At 55.7% G+C, this 24,145-nt stretch overlaps 1 protein-coding gene across 1 annotated transcript in view; it reads right to left on the bottom strand.

Moving 5' to 3' along the window:
• Positions 1–2,039: 2,039 nt before the first annotated feature.
• Positions 2,040–24,145, bottom strand: part of ABCC8 (ATP binding cassette subfamily C member 8) — a 101,250-nt gene continuing 79,144 nt past the window's right edge. The window contains exons 21-40 of the mRNA XM_045291142.1: positions 23,150–23,234; positions 22,394–22,474; positions 21,255–21,392; positions 19,578–19,703; positions 17,166–17,265; positions 16,686–16,927; positions 16,416–16,582; positions 14,996–15,065; positions 14,159–14,316; positions 12,140–12,232; positions 8,272–8,374; positions 7,161–7,274; positions 6,685–6,805; positions 6,452–6,582; positions 5,620–5,698; positions 5,280–5,388; positions 4,231–4,334; positions 3,447–3,580; positions 2,703–2,765; positions 2,040–2,268 (exon numbers count right to left, since the gene is read on the bottom strand). Of these exons, the coding sequence (XP_045147077.1) occupies positions 2,131–2,268; positions 2,703–2,765; positions 3,447–3,580; positions 4,231–4,334; positions 5,280–5,388; positions 5,620–5,698; positions 6,452–6,582; positions 6,685–6,805; positions 7,161–7,274; positions 8,272–8,374; positions 12,140–12,232; positions 14,159–14,316; positions 14,996–15,065; positions 16,416–16,582; positions 16,686–16,927; positions 17,166–17,265; positions 19,578–19,703; positions 21,255–21,392; positions 22,394–22,474; positions 23,150–23,234 (2,356 nt within the window). The 3' untranslated portion in view covers positions 2,040–2,130. The remainder of the gene's footprint in view (positions 2,269–2,702; positions 2,766–3,446; positions 3,581–4,230; positions 4,335–5,279; positions 5,389–5,619; positions 5,699–6,451; positions 6,583–6,684; positions 6,806–7,160; positions 7,275–8,271; positions 8,375–12,139; positions 12,233–14,158; positions 14,317–14,995; positions 15,066–16,415; positions 16,583–16,685; positions 16,928–17,165; positions 17,266–19,577; positions 19,704–21,254; positions 21,393–22,393; positions 22,475–23,149; positions 23,235–24,145) is intronic.

Raw genomic sequence — 24,145 nt, 5'->3', positions numbered from 1 at the left:
GGTCCTGATCTGTCCTTCGCCAAGAGGAATGCATGCAGACCTCGCTGTGCCCGGCACAGCCAATACTGAAGACAACATGCAAATGTAAATGAGCACCTTGGTTGAGGGCAGGTGTGCATGCCTATTTCATGATGGAGATCGAGTCTGAGAAGAGCTCCCTGGTGTCTGGGCCCCAGCATCCCCTGGCTACCACCTGACCCACTTCTGGCATATGCACATTGCTCTCCCACTGCAGAACTATTCCTCTCTTACTCAGGAATGCCCCTGCTTGGGGACAGAGATGTGGCCATGTGCTCTAGCCCTAACCCACCAGTGCATTCTGCCCTCAGCTCACAGATTATGTGGGCATGGGGATGTGACCTGAGCTGGTCCACTGACATGCCTGTGAAAATTGTACAGTAGATTCAAAATCATAAGAGAGATCAGACTTTATTGGTCAGAGGCTGGTGAGACCCCCAAACTGTGATGGCCTCCACCCTTCAGGTATAAAATTTGAACCCCCAACCGTGTTAGATTAATCAACCATCTAATGTCCACGGGACAGCATTTATCTAAGGACAGAGGGTTAAGAAAGGAGGAGGAATGGAAATAAGCAGCAGCGAGGAAATGGGATGGAAGCATTGGTACACTGAAGGGACTGCCATGGATGAATTGAACAAAATGTGTATCAATTGTTGACTATAGAGCTGATGATCTTGAGCAGCCAATACCAAGGGCTCAAGTAGAAAGAAAATGTTTTGAAAATGATGATGGCAACATATGCACAAATGTGCTCGACACAATGGATGTATGTATGGATTGCGATAAGAGCTGTATGAGCCCGCAATAAAATGATAAAACAAACAAACAAAAAACCCCCGATGATCTGCTTGGTAAACCATCACCTAAATCTCTGTTTTTCACACACACACACACACACACACACACACACACACACACACACTCACACAAATTGAAAACAAACATGAAAGAACACAAACTTTATCATTAGTCATGTGTGGTAGTTACACAATTTCATGTCAACTTGATAAAGAATGAAAGGGTGGAGTCTAGCCTGCCAATCATGGCACAGCCTGATGATCCCCCTCCTTGTGGGTGTGGCCTTCTCACGAGGATTCTGGGAACTTCCTCTCTTCCTCCCTGGGGGTGTGGCACACTCTCTCTCTGCTTCACATTCCTGTTGACAAGCCCTGGAGATGCATCTGCTGCCATTGGATCCACAAGACTTTACACCCACAGCCTGAGATCTTCCTGCATTTGGCATCATTGCATGTGCTGTGTGAGTTTGAAGAGGAACTTGTAGAATAATATCAGACATGGGGGCTAATATCAGACTTGGTCTGGACTGGGCTGGGATGTTTTCTTCTTAATGTACAATTGCTCTTTGATATAAAGCTCTCTCTTACACACATATGAGCATCTCTTGTCAACCCAGTCTAACACATCATAGGACCTTGCAGCACCAGCTCCTTCATCCCTTAAGGCAGAGCTATGGCAGTCATTAAGGCACAGGGCTTTGTGTAGATTCAACCAGAAAACACTAAAGAAAGAAAGAAACAAACAAACAAACAAAAACTCTCCTGATATTTCTGGTGGACCCACTGGGCAAGAGCATCCCTTTTCCTCTGGGGCTCCTCTGGGGCCAGGAGGTAATCTGGGGCCCCTATCATTGGGGAGGGAGAGGAAAATAGTTCCCAGAGGCACTTCCTCATGTCAACACGTGAAATCAGCCACGCTTGCTGTCGTACACCCCCTGGCCTATTCAGTCACCTGCGTAGTACCTCTCAGCTTATGTTCAGGCCACACTGTATTGGACCCGTGTGGGCTGCAGGTGAACTCTGGCTGACGCACGGTCCCCAGGCCCCGTCATTGTAATCCAAGAATGAGAGCGAGAAGGACGAGGGTATCTTGGCCCATGAGATCTTCACAAAAACACTTCTGTCCAAGGTCACCCAGCTTCTCCAGGTGAATCCAATCCCAAAGCCAGATCCACTGTACCCACGTGTGCCCCACCCCCTAGACCAGAGTGGGGCATCTGGTAAGAAATAACCAATCTCTTTATTTACAAGTGATTTACAGTTAGAAAACCCAGGGACAGGGCTGGGCGGGTATTCGAGGGCCAGCAGCTGGTCACTTGTCTGCTCGGACAAAGGAGGCGAAGACACTGTCGTGCCGGCTGAGCAACTTCTCGGGCTTGTCAAACTCCAGGATGGCGCCTCGCTTCAGGACGAGGACCAGGTCTGCGCTCAGGATGGTGTGCACGCGGTGCTGGGAGGGGTGGGCAGGGCCGGGCTGGCAGCTGATGGGCATCCCTCTCGCAGCACCCGGGAGAAGGACACCCCGTGTCTGTGCTGTCCCCTCCAACTTTTAACACCACCAACTCTCCCCTCATTCAGACTCCACTCTGCCCCCACTTTCCGGCCTCAAGATGCAGAGACTCCCAATACCCTACTTCCCACTTCTAGTGGGGGAGTAACCCAGCCTAGCTCAGTGGGCTGCCGGGGGTCAGGTAGGGCCTTGGAACCTGGAGAAAGGGGCTGGATCTGAAGGAAGTACAGGTGTAAACTCCACCTCAAGTCCTGCTGCTCATACTCCCTGCCCTGCACTGCCAGCTGGGCCAGGTGAGCCCCTGGGCTGCCCCACTAGTAGCTGTCCTCTTCCCACGTGTTTCCACCCCCACCCCACCCCCCCATTACCCTTACCGCGATGGTCACCACAGTGCGGTCTGCGAAGGCCGTCATCACCACCTTCTGGAGGATGTTCTCCTGCCAGGTGGGGGCAGCAGCTGTTAACAGGCTCACCTGCCCAGTGGGTGGGGTCAGGCCTGGCTTTGGAAGGTGGGGCCCAGCTCCCACTTCACCCTCTCATTGGCCTTGGTCCCCAGGGACTGACCACTCAGGGGCTGGGAGCGTATGTGTGCTGTGTATGCGCAAGGTGTATGTGCATTGCATGTGTGATATGTGGGAGTGTAGGGTTGTGTGTAGGCACGTGGTGTGTGTGTAGTGTGTGTATGTGGTATGGAATCTATATGGCCAGTGTGCAGTGTATGTGTGTGTGTCTGTGTGTGAGGTATGGAGTCTATACGGGCCAATGTGCAGTGTGTGTGTGTCTGTGTGTGAGGTATGGAGTCTATATGGGCCAGTGTGCAGTGGGCGTGTGGTGTGGAGTCTATGTGGCCCAGTGTGCAGTGTGTAGTGTGTGTGTGTGTGACAGGGATGGAGTCAGTATGTGCGGTGTGTGTGCAGTATGTGCAGGAATGACCTCTAAGACTATCCAGTGTTGGGGTGTCCAGCGGTTTGCCCTTTCTACCCCAAACCACTCTGGATACTAAAGGTGCCCTGAGCTTCAGGACTGCTGTGTGCATTCCTCCCTAAGCTGACATGCAGGCCTCCCCTGCCTCCTCCACCCCACAAGGCCTCTGCCCCGTGGACAGGCCGGGGACTGACCGTGGCCATGTCGATGGAAGCCGTGGCCTCATCCATGATGAAGATGCTGGTCTTCCTCACGAAGGCTCGAGCCAGGCAGAACAGCTGCCTCTGGCCCTGGCTGAAATTCTCCCCGCCTTCTGTGATGATTGCATCTGAAAGCAGCGGGTGGGGGACAGGGCTGAGCAGGGCAGATGGTGTGGCTGGGGTGGTGAGGCAAGTGTGTAAGAGGGTGCAGGTTTGGGTGTGTATCCGTGAGTACAGGTGTGTGCCACGTCAACACCCAAGTGTGCACAGTTCCACAGACACCACTTGCCCGGACACCAATGCGAATGGTGGTCCCTGAAGTTGTGCGCTGCTGTGGCCTGGGCAGGGCTGTCCTGGGTGAGTGTCTGCACCCATGCCTTGGCCAACCTCACGGCTCCAGCAGCCTCAGAAAACCCACAACACCCTCCTCCACCCTCCTGGCTATATGGACTTTGGCTGCGTGACCTATGCCCTTGATTTCTTGGTCAGGCCTCAGAAAGAGGCAGGCAGGGGGAGGAGGCAGGGCAGTTCTGAGGACACTGACGTCATAGCAGTGACTTGTCAGCTGGGCCCATCGGGAGCCCAAGTCCACACCCCACCCTGACCCCTGCAGGAGAGACTGGGCTGGAACTGACCAATTATGGGACCTGAGACAGGTCACTTATATAATGAGAGAGAGAGAGAGCTAACTGGTTTCTGGGCATGGCTAAGACCTGAGTGTGAGGTATGCCCCCTACTTTAGAGCCCCCACCCCTCCCCGTAACAGGTGAGTCCTTACCAAGGCCTCCTGGCAGCGCCTTCACTACCAGCTTCAGCTGGGCGATCTCCAGGGCCTCCCAGAGCGTAGTGTCTGAGCATTTCTTCTCTGGGTCCAGGTTGAAGCTGGAGGGGACACAGAACACCCCACTGTGGGGAGGGGCAGGGCCCATCCCTGGGGCTCACAGAGGATGATGTGGGGGGAGGTCAGATCCGTAAGCACCCCCTCCCTCAGGGCAATCAGTTGCCAGACTGCTGTCTCATCCCGGCTGTAGGGGTGGGCCTACTCCCTACCTCTGGGGACAATGGACAGGTGCCTGTAGGCAGAGTTTTCACCCTACTGATAATGGTTCCTATGGAGACCCAGAGACCACCCCCTAGACTACCCCTCATTGCTGTGTAACCTATAGTGTAGCCCCTCCCTGTGAGTATGTCTCTACCTGTAATTAGTGGGCTGGCATGCCCCAAAAGGTATATAGGTGTGGGTCAGCAATATAGAGCTCTCGGACCTCTCTGACCTCTCTCTCTGAGCTCTCTGGTTCCCCTCTCCTCCCCCTCTCCTCTCCCATCCTCTCTCCCTTGTTCCCTTGCCCTCCTTCCCTTCCCCCTCTCTCCACATGGACCATCAAGCTGGGCTGAGGTGAGCAATGCTACCATAAATTGTGTCTAATTGCATTATTGTATCTCTCATGCTCTCGATGACTTTAATATAATACTCAATATATCTCAACTGGCTCCCTGCCCCCCACACCCTCCACATTTAATTTAATACTACAGGATGAGGCCAAGGAAGCAGCTGTGACTGGGAATTGACTGACTTGGGCAGTCTGGCTGGGGTGGGAACCCCAATGTGCTGGCTGTGGGTGAGGGAGGCATCCCAGAACTGTGGGCTTGGGTGCCAGCCTAGGCCTAGTGGGAAAGAGAAGGGCATGGGGGTCAATGGGAAACTTCTGAAGAACAAGGGCCAGCCCACAGTGCCCAGAGCTTGACTGGGTGCCAAGCAGGGTCACCCATCCCCGTCGTCTGCGGGAGCCGAGCTTGAGGTCGGGCTGGCAGTGCACAGGGCCTCACCGGATGGTGCCGCTGAACAGGACGGGGTCCTGCAGGATGATGGAGAGGCGTGAGCGCAGGGTGTGCAGGGGCAGTTTGGCAATGTCGATGCCATCGATGATGATTCGCCCTGTACGGAGATGGTGTCACAGGTGGGACATGCTGGGAGAGGCAGGGTCGGAGACCAGGGTCCTCAGGAGGTGGCAGGGCAAGGTCGTGAGGACTGGGCCTCCTGTGTGAAGTCCGACCACACACCAGGACTGTGGGTCTGTGGGTACATGCTGGGCGTGTGTGTGTGTGTGTGTGTGTGTGTGTGTGTGTGTGTGTGTGAGATTTCTTAGTCTTCAGAGGCTGGTCTCACCTTCAAACATGTCCACCATGCGGAAGAAGGCGAGAGAGAAGGAGGACTTCCCACTGCCCGTGCGTCCACAGATCCCGATCTAGAGAGACAGGACCAGGCATCAGTCTGAGGGCTGCTGGGAGTGGTGACCCCCTTGTCCTAACTCTGAGGCTTTGAGCAGAGGTGGGAGGTCACAGCCTGTCTTCGGGGCTAGTTTCTGCTTGGCCAGTGCTGGGCCCTGGGCTTGGGTGTGTTCCCCATCATGGGTGTTGAAGTGCCCACCCAAGGACACGAGAGCCTGGACAGAGGTGCAGATGTCTACTTGCCCGGGCCTCGATGTGGGTCTGGTACTTGGCTGCAGAGGAGTTGGGGGTGCCTGGGTAGGGGTGGGGTGGGAGGATGAGAGGGGAGGGCTGAGTGCATGAATGCAGGATGTGTGGTGCCTTGGCTAAGGCGCAGGGACCGCCTGCCTCTTTGGAATCACCAGAAATGAAGCCATCACTTCAGAGCGAGAGGCGGTGACAGCAGGATGAGTGGGGCAAGGGCAGAGACACCTCCAGCAGCCAGAGACAGTGGGCCTGACAGGCATAGACAATGACAGGGTGGCAGTCACAGGGAAGGGAGGAGGGAGGGGGAGAGTTGAATCAGGGAGCAGGGCAGCCTCTCTCTCACAGTTCCGCTCTGAAGCTCAGGAGGCGTGTCCGTGTGAGACTCTCCTGGGAACATATGCAGGGTACCCTGACAAAGCCCTGAGTGTCTGTCAGGGATCGGACCAACTGCTGGGAGGATGGCCACGGGGAAATGGGGAGGACTGGACATGAGGGCCGCCCCTGGGGCAAAGCTGCGGGCTGACCTTCTGTCCAGGGGCGATGAGGGCGTTGACATGCTTCAGCACGGGCTTCAGGGAGCTGTCATAGCGCACACTCAAGTTCTCGATCTGAACCTTCCCTCGGTCTGGCCAGTTCTTCGGGATCAGTGATGGTGCTAGGGGGCAGGCTGGGAATCAGCTCATGCCAGGGGTGTCCCGGTACCCCCAGGCTCCTTTGTGGTTCCCAGCCCCAACCCTCCCCTCCTGTGGGCCCTCACCCAGCAGCCCCTCGTAACTCTCTGCCTCCGTCTTCAGCAGCCCGTGGATCCGCTTCACGGCTCCCAGCTGGATCTCCATGTCTGCCAGGTTCCTCACCATCCAGTTCAGGTAGTTGGAGACCTGCGGGGAGAGTGGGGCCCAATGGGCCACGGGGGTGACCTGCTCCTATTTTCTGCCGCCGGGATGGCCCCTCTCACAGATGAGGGGCAGGGGACTTCAGGGGACGTCAGCTGCCTTCATTAGCTATGAAGCATGACCTTCCCTGGAGGTCAGAGGAACGGTGTTCTGATGACTGTGGACTCTTTCTCACGGTCTCTTGGACACGGATCTTCGGTGAAGGGGGACCTGTGAGCATGCTCTCTAGCCCACCTGGGCTTCCTTCACACTCAAATCAACTCAGAGTCTGTCCCAGGGAAAGGGGCTCAGGGAGGCCCTGAGTGCTGGTGCTGGGCTCTTGCTGCCCCTGCTCGCTCACCATAAGGGCGTAGGTGAGGCCCAGGCCCACCAGGCCAGCCGAGAGCTCCCTGTGCAGCGAGTTGGAGATGGAGGTCACGGCTGCGATGAGGACTACGCACGCGCCAATGTACTCCTGCGGAGGGAGAGGAGCTGACCTGGGCAGTCAGGGGGCAGGGCCACAGGGCCCCCATCCTACCACATACTCACTCCTTTCCCAGGACAGAGAGCGGGCCAGCCAAGGTTCAACCCTAGCCCCACCAAACACACACACACACACACACACACACACACACACATCATCATCATCATCATCATCATCATCGGACCACACCAGGGCCTCAGGGAGACAACATGTGCACACAACCATGTGTTTGCCCTCCTCCCCAGCCACCTGTACACACCGACACACATGTACCTCATCAGCTGGCTCACCCAAACACACGATCTATGTGTCACATGATCTTCCTTAAAAAGGCTCTCTGTTGCAGTGGTTCTCAACCTTCCTCATGCCGCGACCCTTTCATACAGTTCCTCATGTGGTGGTGATCCCCAAGCCATCAAATTATTTTTGTTGCTACTTCATCACTGTCATTTTGCTACTGTTATGAATCGGGTGACCCTGGTGAAAGGGTCGTTCAACCCCCAGAGGGGTCGAGACCCACAGGCTGAGAACCGCTGCAGTCTGTTGTGAGTTTGGTGGAGGTTTGCAGAACGAATCATCAGTTTTATATTCCGTAGTCCATACCTATTCTGACGCCATTCCTCCACTGTAGTCCCTTCAAAGGCCCATCACTTATCCCCACTCCCTTGTCTCGATTTCTTTCCTAACCTCACATGACCCCCTTTAGACACAGGCGCGCGCACACACACACACAGACACACACACACACACACACACACACACACACACACGACCATTGTTTTTCACACCCTTCAGACACCCAACCCCGCAGGCAAGTGATTCAGTGAGAAGGGTCTTGGGGCAGACTCTGGGTGGCCCAGGGTGTGTCCACTGTGCACACACAATCCATTGTCTTCCCACCCTCGGGTCTGTATTTGGCCCTTGGTCTGGCTCCACACGACCATCCGAGCCTCGTCTGGGGACCCCACTCGGGCTGAGCAGCACTTGCCATGCGAACTTCCAGCCATCTATTGGCAGCTGTGAGGAAGAGGGAGGCGATATTGTTGGAGTCTGTATATTCACGGAGCTTCTTCTGGAACCGGGCCTCGTACCTGGAGGGCAGGTGAAGAGGGTCTGAAGGAGTAATGTTGGTCCACAAAGTCCCTGAGACTCTCCTCACTGTGAGAAGTGGCCATGTCGGTCTCACCACCCCCAAATATACTGCCTCTGCCATCCAACGAATGCCAACTCATTGATCCTCGTTACACTCGGTCAAGAGACTCCTCTGAGAGTCCTCCTGTGTCCACCTCAAGACCAGGTCTCCTCTCTGGATCGTCCCCATGACAACAGAGCTTCTCCGTCATGCCACTATGCAAGCCACCTAGGGCTCCTCCTGAACCCACACCAGACCCATTGTCAAGTCCTCTCATTTCTACTTCTAAAAGAGCCCTTGGCTCTGCCCACCTCTCTCAGACCTCCTGCTCACCACCAGCTCTTACCTGGATTACAGTACCAGCTATATAACAGGTCTGCCTGCTGTCTCTGGACAGTCCCCTGTCTTGCACAGTAGCCAGCAGAATCCTTCTACATGCCAGGTGGCACCATCTCTCTCCCCAGGCTTAGAACATCAACGCAGAGGTTCTAAATGGAACTTCAGAACTTTGCTTTCAGGATAAAGAATCAGCTCCTAACCTTCTCCCATGCCACAAGGGCCCTGGATCGCCATGCTACAATCACCTCAGCCATGTTTCAGTTGTGTGACAATACCAAGTGCTTACCCACCCCTCTGCACACGCTGTTCGTTCACAAGGCTGACTCCTTCTCAATCTTCGGGGCGCCACTACCTTTCCTATGGTTAAAAAAACCCCAACCCACTGCCACTGAGTGGCTTCTGCTCCATAGCGCTCTCCCCCTTATTGCTCTCTTTCTCTGAAGCCTGCTCTCCTCATCGTCGGTATAATCCATCTCCTCACTAGACTGTACACTTCAGGAGGACCAAAATCATGTCTGTGTTGCTCACCAAGGTATTTCCAGAGCCCGGTGGTGGTAGTTAGATGCTTGTATGTAAACTTGGAGATGTTGGGGAGTGTGGCGGTGGAATCTACCCCGCCAGTCAGGTCCCAGCCTGATGGACAGTGCCTCCTTGAGGGTGTGGTCTTCTAGGAAGGAGGACCCCTGGATTTGTTTCTCTAGTCCACCCAGCCTAACACACGGACACTAGGCTGAATACAGAATGTATGCATGGATGGTGAAAGGAGCCTTCCCCAGTGATCCACCTCTCAGGGGATCTCTCAGTACACCGAACTCTGGGGAGGCTCATTCCTGCTCCGACATCCTCAACATGTCCTCCCTGTGTTACTGCCTCTTCTCTCCGACTCAGGTAGCATCATGCTTGCTAGCGCCATCTCCCCCCACTCCTGGCTCGGACTGACTTGAGCATGGCCCATGGGAGGGGGCAGGAGCAGTCGCTTGATGATGACTAGAAAGAGACTGGGCACCCCTGGGTCTGAAGACTAACCTCAGGGCACATGGACACTCAGTCCCGCTGGGTTGGGCATCTGGGCATCGGCTTGTCACTCCCCCTGGGCACTGTTTGCTCATCTTGATTCTTCCGGGTGGAGCGTGCGTGTCTGATGGGGGTGGTGAAGTGAGTCTGAGGTGTGAGAGGGTGTGCGATTGCACAGCCAGGGGGTAGACGAGTGTGAGAGTGGTATGTCTGAACTGAGTGCAAAATCCTGTATCTAAAGCGTTTCAGTGAGTGGGTGTCGGGAGACGCGTATGTATATGTGTATGTGTGAGCACACGTCGGAATGAGGGTCAGAGGGAAGAGGCAAGGGGGGACACCAAGAGGTGTGTGTGTGTGTGCGGCTTGTGAGCTTCTGAGTGGGACACTGGGTGCCTGAGGGCTGAGGCTAGGCCTCCGGCCATAGAGGCATGCAGGCCCAGGTTGGAGTCTGATCACCCTTCCTTAAGACCCAGTTCCTCAACAGTAAAATGGGAAGAGTACTTCCTCCCATGAGGTCTGACACAACTCTGAAACACCAGCCACATGCTGGGACACTCTTGCAACTCTTGGGGGAGAAAGCAGGGTGTCTCAGGAATGACTAGAGGGTCCGTGCTGAACACCAGCCCTCACTGTCTACGGGAACTTGGGCTGGAACCCAGCAGAGTCTGGTTTTCTCCCTCTGTAGCACGTGGCTGCTCCAGCCCACGTGAGGGGCTGTTGGGGGGAGTAAAGGCAGGAATGTAGGTTCTGCCCGCTGCATAGTGTCTGGCACACAGGAAGGGCCCCATCAATAAATGGTAGTTAGCTGTCAGCAGGGCAGGCCACTGGGCTAGAGCCAATTAATTGGTTTGAAAATCACCCATCATGTAAGTGCAGGGTGTGGAGGCCTCGCTGGCAGGGCTCCTTCTGGCTCAGCACAGGCTTGGCCTGAGTCAGCCTTGGCTCAGGGGGTTACAGGGTGCTGGGATTTACTCCCAGGAGGGTCTTGCCCATGGAGGCTGAAGGAGTGGGGGAAAGTTCAGGCTTAGGAGAGGAGGCCTGGTGGTGACTCTTAAGGCAGTTGCTGGCCTCCAAGGAGCTTGTGTGTGGATGATGTCGCAAGCTGGTAGGGGGCTGGAAGGGATGGGTGGTGGGGACAGAGCTGAGGCCAGTTTGGAGCTCGGTTTTGCTTTTCTTAAGCAGGACCCCTGCGAAGTAGTCTTCCCACTGGCCCCCCCCAGGGCCTGCGGGTATGAGCAGAGGCCGGTGGGGTTGGGCTGGCTGGGCTCCTCTCCCAGGGCTGTGGCTGGCCTTTGGAAATTTGGTGGGGGAGGGGAGGAGAAGCACGCCTCTCAGCTGGTCTTTGAGCCTCTGGAGGCTACTCCTGGACACGGGGGCTGGTGTTGCATGGTCCCTGCCACGCTGCATGCATGTGTGTGTGGTTATGCCTTCTAAAAATAACCTAGGTGAGGCGCAGAGGCCTGAGCCCAACCATCTGGGTCAGGGGTCTCTGGCCTGCCTGGCTGGAGGAGAGGTGCCCTCTAATCAGCCGGAGGTCAGATCACAATCCTCTCCTCTCCCAAGCAGCTTCAGATGTGCCTGTCTGGTCCTACATCACCACTCAGGGTGGTGGGAGGGTGGTGCGGTCACTGAAGGTTTTGGGGGAATCTCTCCAGCCCGGAGAACTCTAACCCATCTTTTGAGCCTCAGCTTCAAGGACTCCTCCTCCAGGAAGTCTTCCAAGACGCCTCCCTCCTCTCCTCCCACCACCCTTCTCCCTCCGCCACTGCCCCCCATGGGTTTCTGCTGCCTGCTTAGAACCCGGGCCGTGAACGCCTGCGGCTCTGAGGCTTGTCGGACTCATCTGCGTCCTTTTGGTGTCCGGGGCAGGGCTTAGTTCCAGGGAGGTGCTCCGTCTGTGATTGCTGCATGAACCACTAGGTCACACGCCTGGACTTCGCAGGACTTCACATGGAGAGGTTACATAACCGCTCTGCACCTCAGTTTCCTTGTCGGTGGGATGGGGATGATTCTGCCCACTGCCTCGGGTCGAAGTGCAGAATGAGGGCGGCAGGCACGTGACATACTGAGTACAGGGTTTGGCACCTGGGGATTCTCAACAGAAGACGGCACTGGGGTGGAACCAGGTAACCTTGCCTTTCTAGCACTGATGTGAGAAGACCGTCCCGGCCCTGGCCTCGCTCCTTCACGCTCAGCCTTAGTGCAGGGCTGCTTGCCGGGCTGGGGACTTTCTCTCGGAGGCTGGGGGAGGCGGGGGTCATGCAGCACGAGCTGACCCCTTGGAGCTGAGGAGGGGAGGGAGGTGTGCCCTGGGCCTTCCTAAGAGGAACTCAGAGATAAAGCCTTGTGACCCTGGCCCCTGGGCGCTTACCTGAAGGCCCGGATGGTGGTGAGGCCTTCCACAGTCTCTGCGAAGTGGGAGAGCAGCGGGAGCTGGGTGGTGTCGTCCAGCTGCTGCAGGTCCCTGTGCCGGGGGAGGGACAGAGCAGGAGGGTCAAGCGGGCGGGCTCAGAGCTGCACCTGCGCGGAGTCCTCGTTCCATCCCTATACGTGTGGGGGGCAAATGATGTTCCCTCCCTGGGCCTCGGTTTCCTCGTCTGTGAAGGGCGACCCGTGACACCACCACACAGCTGCTGGGAGGCGAGAGCGGCGCGGTTACGGAACGAGGAGGCAGAGCCCTCACCGTCCTGGGCCTCGCCTGCCTCACTGCGCCTCTACCTGGCTGCGCACGTTTGCTGCACCCCTGGCTTCTGGGCCAGGCTGGCGGGCAGGGCTAGTTTCATCTCACAAGTGAACATTCCCAGCCTCCAAACAGCCTGTTGGAGGACTGAAAGACCAAACGAAAAGTGTTCAACACGCTGCCCCCCACCTCCCTCCACCCCACCCCACAATCGGTTTCAGTGAGTCATGGCCTGGTGGAAAGAGTTCCAGGGGAGGAAACACCTGAGGTGTCCACAGAGCCAGAAATCAATGCCTGTCACTCTGCACCTTCTCAAAGGGCATTCGAGCTGGGAGGCCAGGTGGGGACGGAGGAAGCCAATTCCTGGACAAAGTGTCTCCAGGGAGAGAGTGGGTGCCAGGGGAACAGGGTGGCTCTTCTGGCAGAGAACAGAGCGGTGTGGAACCACTCACACAAGTGTTTAAGACGCCGCTGTTGTCTTGCAAATATCAACACGTTCTGTTCCTCCTGGCTGCCAAGGGATTCTGGACCACACGGGCCCAAAGCCATTTACACACAAATGTTGATACTTCTGGGCAACGTAATTATGGCCAAAATGGATCTGAATTGAATTATGTTGGTTGATAATCAGCATTCTGTCTTCAGTTCTAACCAACTCTGTGCCCTGGGGAGAGGTACTTAGCCTTCTGACCACAGCCCAGAGTAAGAAAAGACATCTAACATCGCCAATCAGTACACACACACACACACACACACACACACACACACACACAGCCTAACACAACCCACACCGAGGTTTCATGGGGAGCAGCTTACCGTTCTAATTCATTTTTTTAAAAAAGAAAAGGTTGGGTTGTGAGCCACAATATTGATTTCATGATCCGCTAATGGGATGTAATCGGCAGTCTGAGGAACACTGGCCTCAAGGTACTTCCCAACGTTCCCTACAATTCACCGGCTTACAGAGAAGGACTCTCAGAAAGAACTTTCTGGAGAATTTTCTGAGAAAACCCAGCATCATCAGAGAGTGGGGGATGTGGCTCAACACTCATGAGGACAAATGTGATCGATGAGGGTGGCTGTGGGTGGCCCCCCCCAGGACCACCTGGGCTGGGCAGTGTGACTGCTGTAGGTGCTCTCTGACCGCCCCCCACTGATGAAATCTCCCATTTGCAATCAGAATCACCCGACCCCCTGGAAGTATTTTGGCAGAGTATAAGGGCGACATAGACATGTGCTCAACTGGATGTAGCAATTCCAATGCTGCCCTAACTCTGAGGAAGCAGTACTCATGTTCACTGTGCAGTGTGTGTGCGTGTGTGTGTGTGTGCGTGTGTGTGTGTGTGTGTGTGTGTGTGTGTATTCTCTCCAAATTCACTCCTATTAAGTCAGTTCCAACGCTATAGGGCAGGGTAAAACTGCACCCCCCCACCCCCCCACCCCGCCACAATAGTTTCTGAGACTGTAACTCTTAATGAACGTAGAAAGCCTCGCCTTTCTCCCAGGGAACAGCTGGTGGTTTCGAACTGCTGACCTTGCAGTGAGCAGCCCAATACGTAACTGCTATGCCACCAGGGTTTCTGTCAGAGCCATGGGATAGGAATGCCATTGCCTTTATTTCTTTTGTGATGCTGATTCCAATATGGGTACAAGCTACCCAGGCATCACCCCCTCCCACCCCCAACCGGGGCTGGCAAAGGCTTCCCTCACCTGGATGCCACCCGAAAGTACTTCTGGATGAAGTAGCATACGACGGCCAGGGGCAGGAGGGCGATGAGGAACATGGGCGTGACGTAGGAGATGACAGCCAGGGCGGAGACGCAGAGCAGGGTGGAGCGGCTGAGGCACTCCAGCGTGGATGGGATGTGCTGGGAAGGGAGAGGGGGACCGTGAGGGCCAGGCAGTGCCGAGCTCCGGGAAGGAAGACCTCTGGGAATGCTCCACACTCCCTCAGGGAGTTTCTGTTCCCACAAAGCATCTCTTTGAATTAAGTCTCTTTCCTACAGGGTTGGGGCACATTTCGAAGGAGCCGCGAAACCAAGCCCTGAGAACCAACACTTGCACTTTGAACCTCTCAGTGCGGCGGAAGGTCCTGTGTGATTTGGTCTGTACTTAGGCTCAGTGATCCCAGCCACCGTGCTCTGCCCCCTCTCTCGGTCTCGGGCATGCACACGTCTGAACCTCTCCAGCTACACTGTAAGTGCCCCTGGAGCAGAGCTCTGTGCTTTCTGACCGTCTAGCACAATGGAAAAAGAAATGCAGGTGGGATGAATGTCAATGAACAGTCTTCTACAGAATCGGTCACTGAGGCTGGGAACCGACTGCAGGCTGACTGGCGTGAACCAGTGGGGTCTCTGAGAAAAGCCACAGGGGTCCCTGTTCCCCCAGCTGGATAGTAATGTCTCACCAGAGGGACCCCAGGTCCTGGACTGTTTTATAATCAGACCGGAGTGCTGACTCTGGGTTTCCCACACAGGGGTCCCTATCACCTGGTCCCGGGAAATGCTGCAGCAGACGAAAGAGCCCCCAGGGGCGGGTCCTATGTACCTGGTCAATGGTGTTACAGTCTGATGAAAATCTGTTCAGGATGCTGCCCAGGGGTGTGGTCTCAAAAAACCTAGGAGGCAACCAGGAGAGCAGTTACTCATGTGTCTATTCATTCACTTCCTGTTTATTGAAGGAGAGTAGTTATTTCTTCCAGCGTCTCTGCAGACTGTCTGGCTCCCCAGGGAGGGGACTGTCACCTTTGCAGTTCTACAGACACCTGGCCTGTGGCCCTGAGAATACTCTCAGCTCCCTGGCTGTGTGCACCCCATGACGAGGGCTCGGCCCCTCCATAGCCTCTCTCAAGCCCGCGGGTGACTGCGGCCATCTTTCTCGGCTCCTAGGTTGGCCTGAGTCACTGTGCAGCTGTCCTCCTGGGGACACACAGTCCTTGGAGCAAGAGCCAACCCGTCTAGAGAACAGAGCCCTGGGGACAGCCTGCCGGCAGGCTGACCCCACAAAGCCACCTTGCTGTGACCCGGAGTTGGCCCAACCCCAAGCGGAGAACCTTAGAACCGCCAATCTGGGGCAGGAGAGGATAAGTAAGCTCTGAGGCCAGGTCAGTGGGCCGTGGAGACCGCACATGGGGCTGAAGCGTGACAGAGGGCAGTCAGCGGTGAGCGACCAACCAGCCTGTCTGCGTGTGCACGTGGTAACAGACTTCATTTTTAAGAGCAGTTTTGGACTTACAGAAAGATGGAGCAGAGAGCGCAGAGACTCTGGCTGAGGGAGGGGAGAGAGGCGGGGGGCAGGGCAGGTGGCCTTGGGTAGGTGGCACCTGCCTAGGGAAGGGAAGCTCACGTTTACCCAGCACTCACAGACATTCGCCCTGAGGAGCCATGTGACAATGGGGTCAGATAACCATAGAGAGTGCCTGGCATGCCCGGCCGAGCAAATACTAGTCTCTGCCTGCTGCCTGCTCTGAGGGTACATCCACCCACACTGTGTCCCTGGGCCCTTCCCACCAGCCTTCGGCCAAAGCACCCCACCAAACTTGTCACCATGGTGTCCACTCTGACTCCTGGTCCCCCGGGTGTTACCCAGTAAAACTGCCCCGTAGGGTTGCCTGGGCCATGGCAACAGAATGGTTACATGCTTGGCTGCTAGAAGGAAGGTCTGTGGTTCGAATCCACTAGTCACCCAGAGGGAGACAAGCTTGGGGCGGGGGTCTCCTTCTGTAATGAGGCGGGCCCAGGAAACCCGCTGAGGACTGTTCTGTTTCGTCCTGTGGGGCCCCTTGCTATGCGATAGCACCCATCTTTCCCAAGCAGGTCACCGGAGCTACTGGGTGGGTTTAGCCACCATCTTTTCTGTTCTAGTGATCCCCGAGCAAACTGCACACTACCCAGGGACGGAGGTCATCTGTTCCCCATCTTACAGATGGGCCAAGTGAGGCTCAGAAGCGGCCCGGGCAGGGTGGTACCTCATGGGGGCCAGGATGATGCGGTTCAGCAGGCTGCGGTGCAGCCTCTTGGCCACCTTCAGCCCCGTCCACTCCACGGTCACAGACGTGACGAGGCACAGCACGATGCCCAGGCTGCAGAGGACTGTGAACACCATGGCATAGACTGTCTGGTCGAGGGAGCACTCCTGTGACCGGGCAGAGAACAAGGTGGGTCTCTGGGGCTGTCTGCTGGCTCAGTACCCACTACTCCCTCACACCCAGCCAGGGCTGGGGGTCAGCTGGCGGCACCTGGCTGAGGGAGCAGTTTCTGACCACGGGGTTCAGGTTCAGGGCGCTGTCGGTCCACTTGGCCAGCCAGTAATCGATGGCCACCAGGACCATATGCTTGAGCAGCTGGGAGAAGCCGAGCAGGGACAGGAGCAGGATGCCGGCGGAGGACAGGTACTTGGCACAGGCTCGCCATGGGATCTTGGCGCGCTGGTGCAGCACGGAAGACAGGTTGTCCTCGTCCTCGCTCTCAGCTGCCTCCTCTGCAGGACACATGCTGTGGCTTGACCCCCCCGCCCCACACCCCTCTGGGGATGAACCAGGGGGTCCCCAAGGACACAAGGGAAAATGGAGGTGCACGGGGGTTTCATCGACGGCCCACTGTCTCATCACGCAGGAGGACCCTCCCACCCCCACCCATCTCAGTAGACCACACTTGGCCAGGCCTTAGGCTGGAATCTCCTCCCACCTCCACCCCCCACCCAGCCCCACTGTTGGTACCTTCCTCCTCCTCTTCATCCTGCAGAAGGCGATCTCTAGAGGACATGGCCCGGGGCAGGCCCTGGGATGGCTCTGGGGCCTTTCTCTCCATGACGGTCTCCTGAAGGACACATGTGTGGACATCTTCAGGGTGTACAAAGTAGGGAGGAGGGGTAGAGGAGTGTGGATGGCCATGGGGAGGCCTGTTGTAAGGTGCCAGGTTGCCCTTCCCTCGGGGAAGGACCAGCATAGTTCTGAGACCAGCCTATTGGCTCTGAACTGGGAAGAGTATCAGACCCTGGGCTAGCCTGGCCTTCTGGACTCTTGATGACCCAAACCACAGGAGGAAGGAGTGGCAGCTGGGGTCCAGGGCTCCTGGTAGGGCACTCTTCTGCCGCGAAGCATCTGGCTAGCTTACAGGTTCAGAGGGAGGGGGCCAGACCGGGGAGTGTAAATGAACAGCCTGGGGCGAGGGCTCAGGGGGCTCAGGGCAGACTCTTCAGAACTGAAGGTTCTAGGGTTCAAGAGGCAGCAGCCCAGGAGCCGTGACTGATGACTCACGGCTGCTCTCCCAGTGATCCGTGAATGCTACACCAAACGTAGGCACTGTATGAAGGATTCCGGACGTGTTATTTCATTTATTCCTCACGTCCATGCTGGCTTTCTGATGCCCATTCTGCAGATACTCCTTGGGGCTGGGTTTTGAGCTTAAGTCTGCTTGTTATTAAGCATGCACTTGGGCAGCCATCCACAGCCTGGGGCCAAGCTCCGGAGACAAGACAGGAGGAGGAGAGAATCCAGGTTGTGCCCACAGGCCCTCCTGATTATATCTGGGAGACACCACCAACCAGAGGAACATCCACCGACACGATGGCTTTGTGTCTGCACAGGCCTTTCAGGTGGCAACGTGTTGCATGCTCGTGAGCCCACCCGAGTGTGTGGCAGTCCTAGAAGACGGGCCTAGAGAGGCCGCCCCTCAAGAGACAGGATGGAAGCCTGGTTCTGTGTGACACCATGCTGGCTTCGGAGGCTCCCTCCAACCCCGCCTTCTATTCTTCCCCCCCAGAACCTACCAGGGTCTGTTTCCTGCCAGCCGGACCCTGCTGCCTCCACCTACCCACACCTCTGCTCCCCATGCTCACCTTGGATAGCCCCAGAAGCCCGCGGAAGTGCCTGCATCTTAGCAAAGCACTCCTGCTCTCAAGGGACAGAAGAAAATCTTTCAAGAATGACTTGGATAGTGGAATTGCAGGCTTAATGAAATGGATGTTTTGGGAGCTGAGGGTCTCCCAAATACAGCTGATAGGTTGGCGTTTTTGTGCTCAGTGGTAGGCAGATAGGTCCCACAGCTGGTGGCTGGAAAAGACACTTCACAGGCTGCCTCACCAGCCCCCTGAATGAACCAGGAAGCAGCCTTGATGGGGCCCTGGAAGGGTGCCCAAAGAGTGTCAGTCACTCCCATTCTCTCCACCCACCACTTCAGGATGCATCCCTGGCACCTCTAAGGAGGAAGCTAGGGTGACTCACAAGGTGACTGTACCAGGTGACATTTAACTCTTGACTCACATGGCCAATGGAGTCCACTAAGTGGCGCTGTTAGGGAACACACCCCTGTTGGTGTTGCTTAAAATTTACTCCTACCCATTCCTTAGCTAACAGCACCCCAACATCCTGGTTGGGGACCACATTGTCCCATTCTTAGTCTCTATGATTCCAGTGGGACTGGTCACTCTCTTTGGCTCCAAGGTGGGCATGTGACCCAGGACTGCCCAATCATCACATTAGATATCTGCGATCACAGTGATTTGTTCAGAAGGTGGACACATGACCAAATTGGACAATGAGGGTTTGCCTTGAGACTTTAGCTGAACTATTAAAAAGGAGACACTCTCTCCCTAGCTCTTGGCTGACCTCTGTGCTGGGAGAATATACACTTGAGATGTTGAGGGCAGTCACTGTCACCGTGAGACTGAAGTCAATGTGCAGGGGGCAGAGCCAAGAGATGGAGAGAAACAGCGCTTGATGACTTTGTTCGACCCCCTAGATCCAGTTATACTGGATCCAGTTTCAAGGTGGACCTACTTAAAGCTCCCTGAAGCTATGATACATCTGGATTTTTTTGTTGGTCCATTAGCAAGAAATCCTCAATTCCTTCTTTTTCCCCTGTAGCTATTTAGCCATTTTCCAGCTGATTTTCTGAAATGTGTAACTGAATGGCATCTGACTAGTTTAGGATCTGACTAGGGTTAGGTGCCGACCTCGCTCTGCCCCAGGAAGCCGGCGCAGTGCTGGCTTTCTCCCACTGAGAGCGAGTTCATGCCCAGCTCCCACCCCTGTCCTTTGGGGGCAGTGAGGACAGGAAGCCTCCGTGAGCTCAGGGTCCAGCTGTACTTTCTCCCCCAGGGGAGGCTAAGGGACCTTGGGAACACTCACCTTCTCCAGTTCTTGGTCCTGCCGGTTCATGAGGGTCTTCCAGTGCTCAAAGAGCTGGCACTCAGACCTTTGAAAGTCCTTGAGTGTGCCCTCCCTCTGGATCGTGCCGTCCTTCATAGCGATGATCTGAAAAGGCAGACGTGTACCTGGCCCAGGGGCTGGCTGGGGAGGGCAAGTGCCTGTCAGCTACACCCCTGCCGCCGGACCAAGGGGCCCGAGACAGTGGTATGCATGTTCCTTCTGTCACCTTATGCAACCTACAGCTTCCCTAACGCCGTGGCCATAGGGTGACGACCTACTTTCCCCATTGTACTCCTAGGATCCAGAAGTTGATACACCTGGGGGCTAGTCCTCAGTGAACAGCCTGTGATGGACGAGAGCAAAAAAGTATGTCCTGCTCACACTAGCTGGTCCCCCTGGAGGGCTCCATCAGTGACGGTGGTTTTCGTACACTTAATGGGCTAATTGCACACCATTCTGTGCTACTTTTGATGGTAGATTCCACCAGCACTTGGCAAAACATCTGCTGGTCTAAGTGTGTGTGGCCACACCTTTAAAAAAATCAATAGACCATGTTTCAAGTCAACTGGAAACACTCAATGAGAACATCATTTAGACTTGTGTTCTATTCAGACACCCACCCCATCTGCCTGTCACTCCCACCCATCTCATAGGGGGGCTGAGGAGGCCCCGTCTGGGAGCCCTGCGGACAGGGTGATCGGGTCCCTCTGCGTTTTTGACTTAGCATTGTCCTGAACCGCCTCACTCAGGTCACCACGGAGGCTCAGAAAAAACATTCTGCTTCTGTTTTAATAGTTTGGATTTCTCTTTTTGGTATTTTTAACGTGGGGGTAGGGGTGTTCTTCTCTCATGTGGATTTATTTGGGCAAGATCGTGTGGCACAGGTTTCAAACTCTGGGGTGGGCCTCAAAGCTGGTTGACACAGGATGTCAGGCAAGGCCTAGATTTTGAAAGTCACTTGACTTGCATTTAAAAATTAGGTGCTTTCTAATTAGTCCAAGTCTGCACAATGAATATTATAGGGGTTTGGTTAATGTGTAGTTTTATAAAATTGCATCTTGGGGGCGCTGTTTTGAAGTTTCTATCACTATTGTTTACTTTTATGTTTTCCATATGATCCTAACCAAAACCCATCTACCTCTGCTAAGTCTGAAGGTGGGATGGCTCCCTTCCAAAAGGCATAGGTGGCTCATTGAGTGGCAGGAAGCCGCAGAAGGCAGGACCGAAGTATGGGCTTCCTTCTAAGAATTCTTGGTGTGCATCCAGAAGCCAGGCTGGGGCCCATCGGTGGATCTACTCAAAACCCACGGCCTTTCAAATTGATTCTGACTCACAGCGGCCCTGTGTAGGGTTTCTGAGTTTGTCACTCTTGACTGGAGCAGAGACGTCCTTGAAGCAGCTGGTGGGTTTGAACTGCCAACCTTGTGACAGTCTAATGCTTACTGGACAGTGCCAGGTGACAGCCAACCCTTACCTGAGCAGGGCCCTCCCTGCGCTGCCCCATCGGGTGCCATCCAGTCTGCATGAAGCCGTCTAATGATGGTCTCTGCTGCTCTGCGGCCTTCAGTCATTGCTTCCCCTATACCTGGCTGGCCCCGGCACAGATGCCAAACTGCTCCCTCCTCAGATCTCCCTGGCCCAGGAAGGACCCCTCACCCAGTCCGCATGGGGCAGGTACTGCAGCTTGTGGGTCACTAGGACCACTGTCCTGTTGTCATCTCGGAGCAGCTCAAGAATCCCAGCCTGCATCAGGTGGTCGCTCAGATGGATATCCAGAGCTGAGAAGGGGTCATCCTGGGCAGAAGAAAGGCGGGAGGAACAGGTATGGAAACAGGGGTGACAGTGAGGATAAGAACCACCTGAGTTATAATTGCCTGACACTAACTGGTTGGGCGGCCTTTGCACAACTCACCTAGCCTCTCTGGGCCTCAGTGGCTTTGTCTTGAAATGGGCTGCTGGCAGTTATCACTCCCAAACAGATTTGTAATCACTCAACTTCCCGACTGGTCCTAATCCTTCCGGGCTCCCCATTGTCCATCGAGTCCAACTTCCTTATGTGATATTCCAGGCCCTTCATAGCCTACCCAGATCTCCTTTCTCGGCCTCACCTACCACCTGCCCCATCCTACGCCCCAGGGCTCCAGGGAACGTGGCACTTCAGGCCTTTGCCCAGGTGATTCCCTCTGCCTGGAGTGCTCCTCGGTCTTTGTGACGTCCTACTCAGTCTCAACCCTTCCTGCGTCTTGTATCTTGGAAACTGGTTTAGCGGGGAGAGCGTGTCTGTGTTAAAAACAAACACACACTCCAAACTCACTGTGGTCGAGTCAATGCAACCCAGGGTAGACCTGCCCCTGTGAGTTCCCACGAGTAGAAAGCCCTGCCTTTCTCCCGAGGAGCGGAGCGGCTGGTGGTTTCACACTGAGGACCTTTCAGCGCTCAGATCGCAGCCTCATTGGTAACCACTATGCCACCAGGGCGCCTGTAGGGGGAGGGAAATCAAGCAGGGCCCTGGGGCCCTGACGTTTGTTCCAACATCCTGTCCACATGCCTCCCTCCACACTGACTCCCTGGATAAGACCCTCCAGAGTCTGTGCCGCAAAGCCTGGCCCTGAGTTGAGTGGGGGCTCCTCAGTGTAGATGAGCTGTTTTTCTGAATCCTTGAGGCTTAGGAATCCTTTAATTTTGCCGAAGGACCTGACACAGAGTTTGGCAAGAATAGGGGCAGGAGAGCTCATGAGCCCGGTCTCATGTCGCCGTGTTGAAACGCTTAGTTTCTGTAGGAAAGAAGCACTCACCAAGAAGACGACGTTGGTGTGCTGGTAGAGGGCTCGGGCCACACTGATGCGTTGGCGCTGACCCCCAGACAGGTTGATGCCCTGTCACCAAAGAGAAGGAACAGTTCATATCCTCATGTCCCTTCCAGGGGAGCATGGCCAGGCCCCTACTTGACTGCGCGCTCTGGGCTCTTCGACCCCTCCTTCCCTGCACAGAAGAGGAATGTTTGCAGGCTTCTGAATTCATTCAGAAGCAAGGGAGGAGCATAATCCCCGATCCTTGGACGCTTCACCATCAAGTTCTACTAAGCACCATCTGACCAGTGGGAACCAAGGCAGAGGACAGAGGGATGCAAATGACACCCAAGGAGGACTGGCAGCAGTGAGGGCTGCCACAGGAGTCCCGGAAGAGGGGTCCCACCTGGAGAATGGACACAAACCGCAGAATCCTGGGCCTGGCACAGTGCCACATGGGCTCTCGATAGGCACTTGTCACCCGAATGAAGGAGAGGTGAAGTCCTCCTCAACTCTCCGTTAACCGTGCCCACCAAGTAGCCCTGAAAACCCACCACGGACAGCCCCCAGTCACCCAGGGCTCATATAAATCATCTTTAACCCCGCTGCAGACAGCTCTACACTCTGCAGTCTCCTGATTCTCAGTCACTGAGGAGGAGTAGGGGGCCCGGGAGGGGTGCTGAGGAGGGACACCCATGGATGGGGGCAGTGGGAGTCAGGGGGACTTGGCATTGAGGAAACCCTTCGGAGGCAGCTACTGACCCGTTCTCCTATCTGGGTCTGGTCTCCATGAGGCAGAATGTCGATGTCTGGCTGCAGGGAGCAGGCCTCGATGACGGTTTTGTACCTGGAGTGGGTGGGGGCAGGGGCACAGCTGACCAGCCTGGCCAAATGTGGGCCGGAGCTCTTATCCAAGGTCATTAGTCTCTGGGCAGCCGTCCCCCGGGGTCGATCCACAGTGTGCAGGGGCCTCCCGAGCAGGCGGGAGCAAACACCACGTGAGCCCGAAAAGAGCTGCGGTCAGTGTCTCGAGCAGTCTCGGGGCAAGTTAAATATTGGAAAGATGAAATTGGACGGGGGCAAATATGTCAGGCAAGTGACAGGAGGGCCCCACCATCCCTGCGCAGCCAGAGCCGTGCTTAGAGCACTGGAGGGAAGTCACGGGTGGTTGGCGTGGGCACTAATGATGATGGCTGGGCAAATATTTGCTCAGTCTGTTATACTTCCCTCACCAGCCTTTAACCTGGGCCAGTGCCAGCCAGGGTTCACGGAGGCCTGAGAGGGGCTTGGTGACAAAGGTGTCCTTCCGGGTGAGGTGGTCTTGGACGTGAGTCCCTTTCCTGTCATTTAGTGCCAGGATGCTCTTCAGCAAGTGCCCCGACCTCGGCGAGCTTAGGGTTCCCATTCATGAGATGGGGAGAATGGTCCCATGGCTGGTGAGTTGATGCCCACTCATGGTGACCCCGGAAGGACCGCGTAGAGCAGAGCCACAGCCCCCAGGGTTAACGGGCAAGCCCGGCACTAGGGCTTCCTTCTGCGGGGCCTCGGGCTGGGTTTGAACTGCCAACCTTCCTCAGCAGTCAAGCCCATCACTGTCTGCTGCACCGGGGACTCTCAGGGGGTTCCTAACAGGATCTGCCTGTTGAAGCTGTCATCCGCCGTGAGAGGAGAAGACGTATGCACACAGTTTGGCGCCCTGCCTGGTGCGTGCTAAGAGCTTGCTGATATTGGCCATTATCATCATCGCTGGGGGGGGGG

Source organism: Echinops telfairi, unplaced genomic scaffold (assembly GCF_000313985.2).
Source record: "Echinops telfairi isolate 266 unplaced genomic scaffold, ASM31398v2 ScPeMD7_60;HRSCAF=208, whole genome shotgun sequence".
In the NCBI taxonomy this organism is placed as follows: Eukaryota; Metazoa; Chordata; class Mammalia; order Afrosoricida; family Tenrecidae; genus Echinops; species Echinops telfairi.
This window is presented reverse-complemented; position numbering and strand designations above follow the sequence as displayed.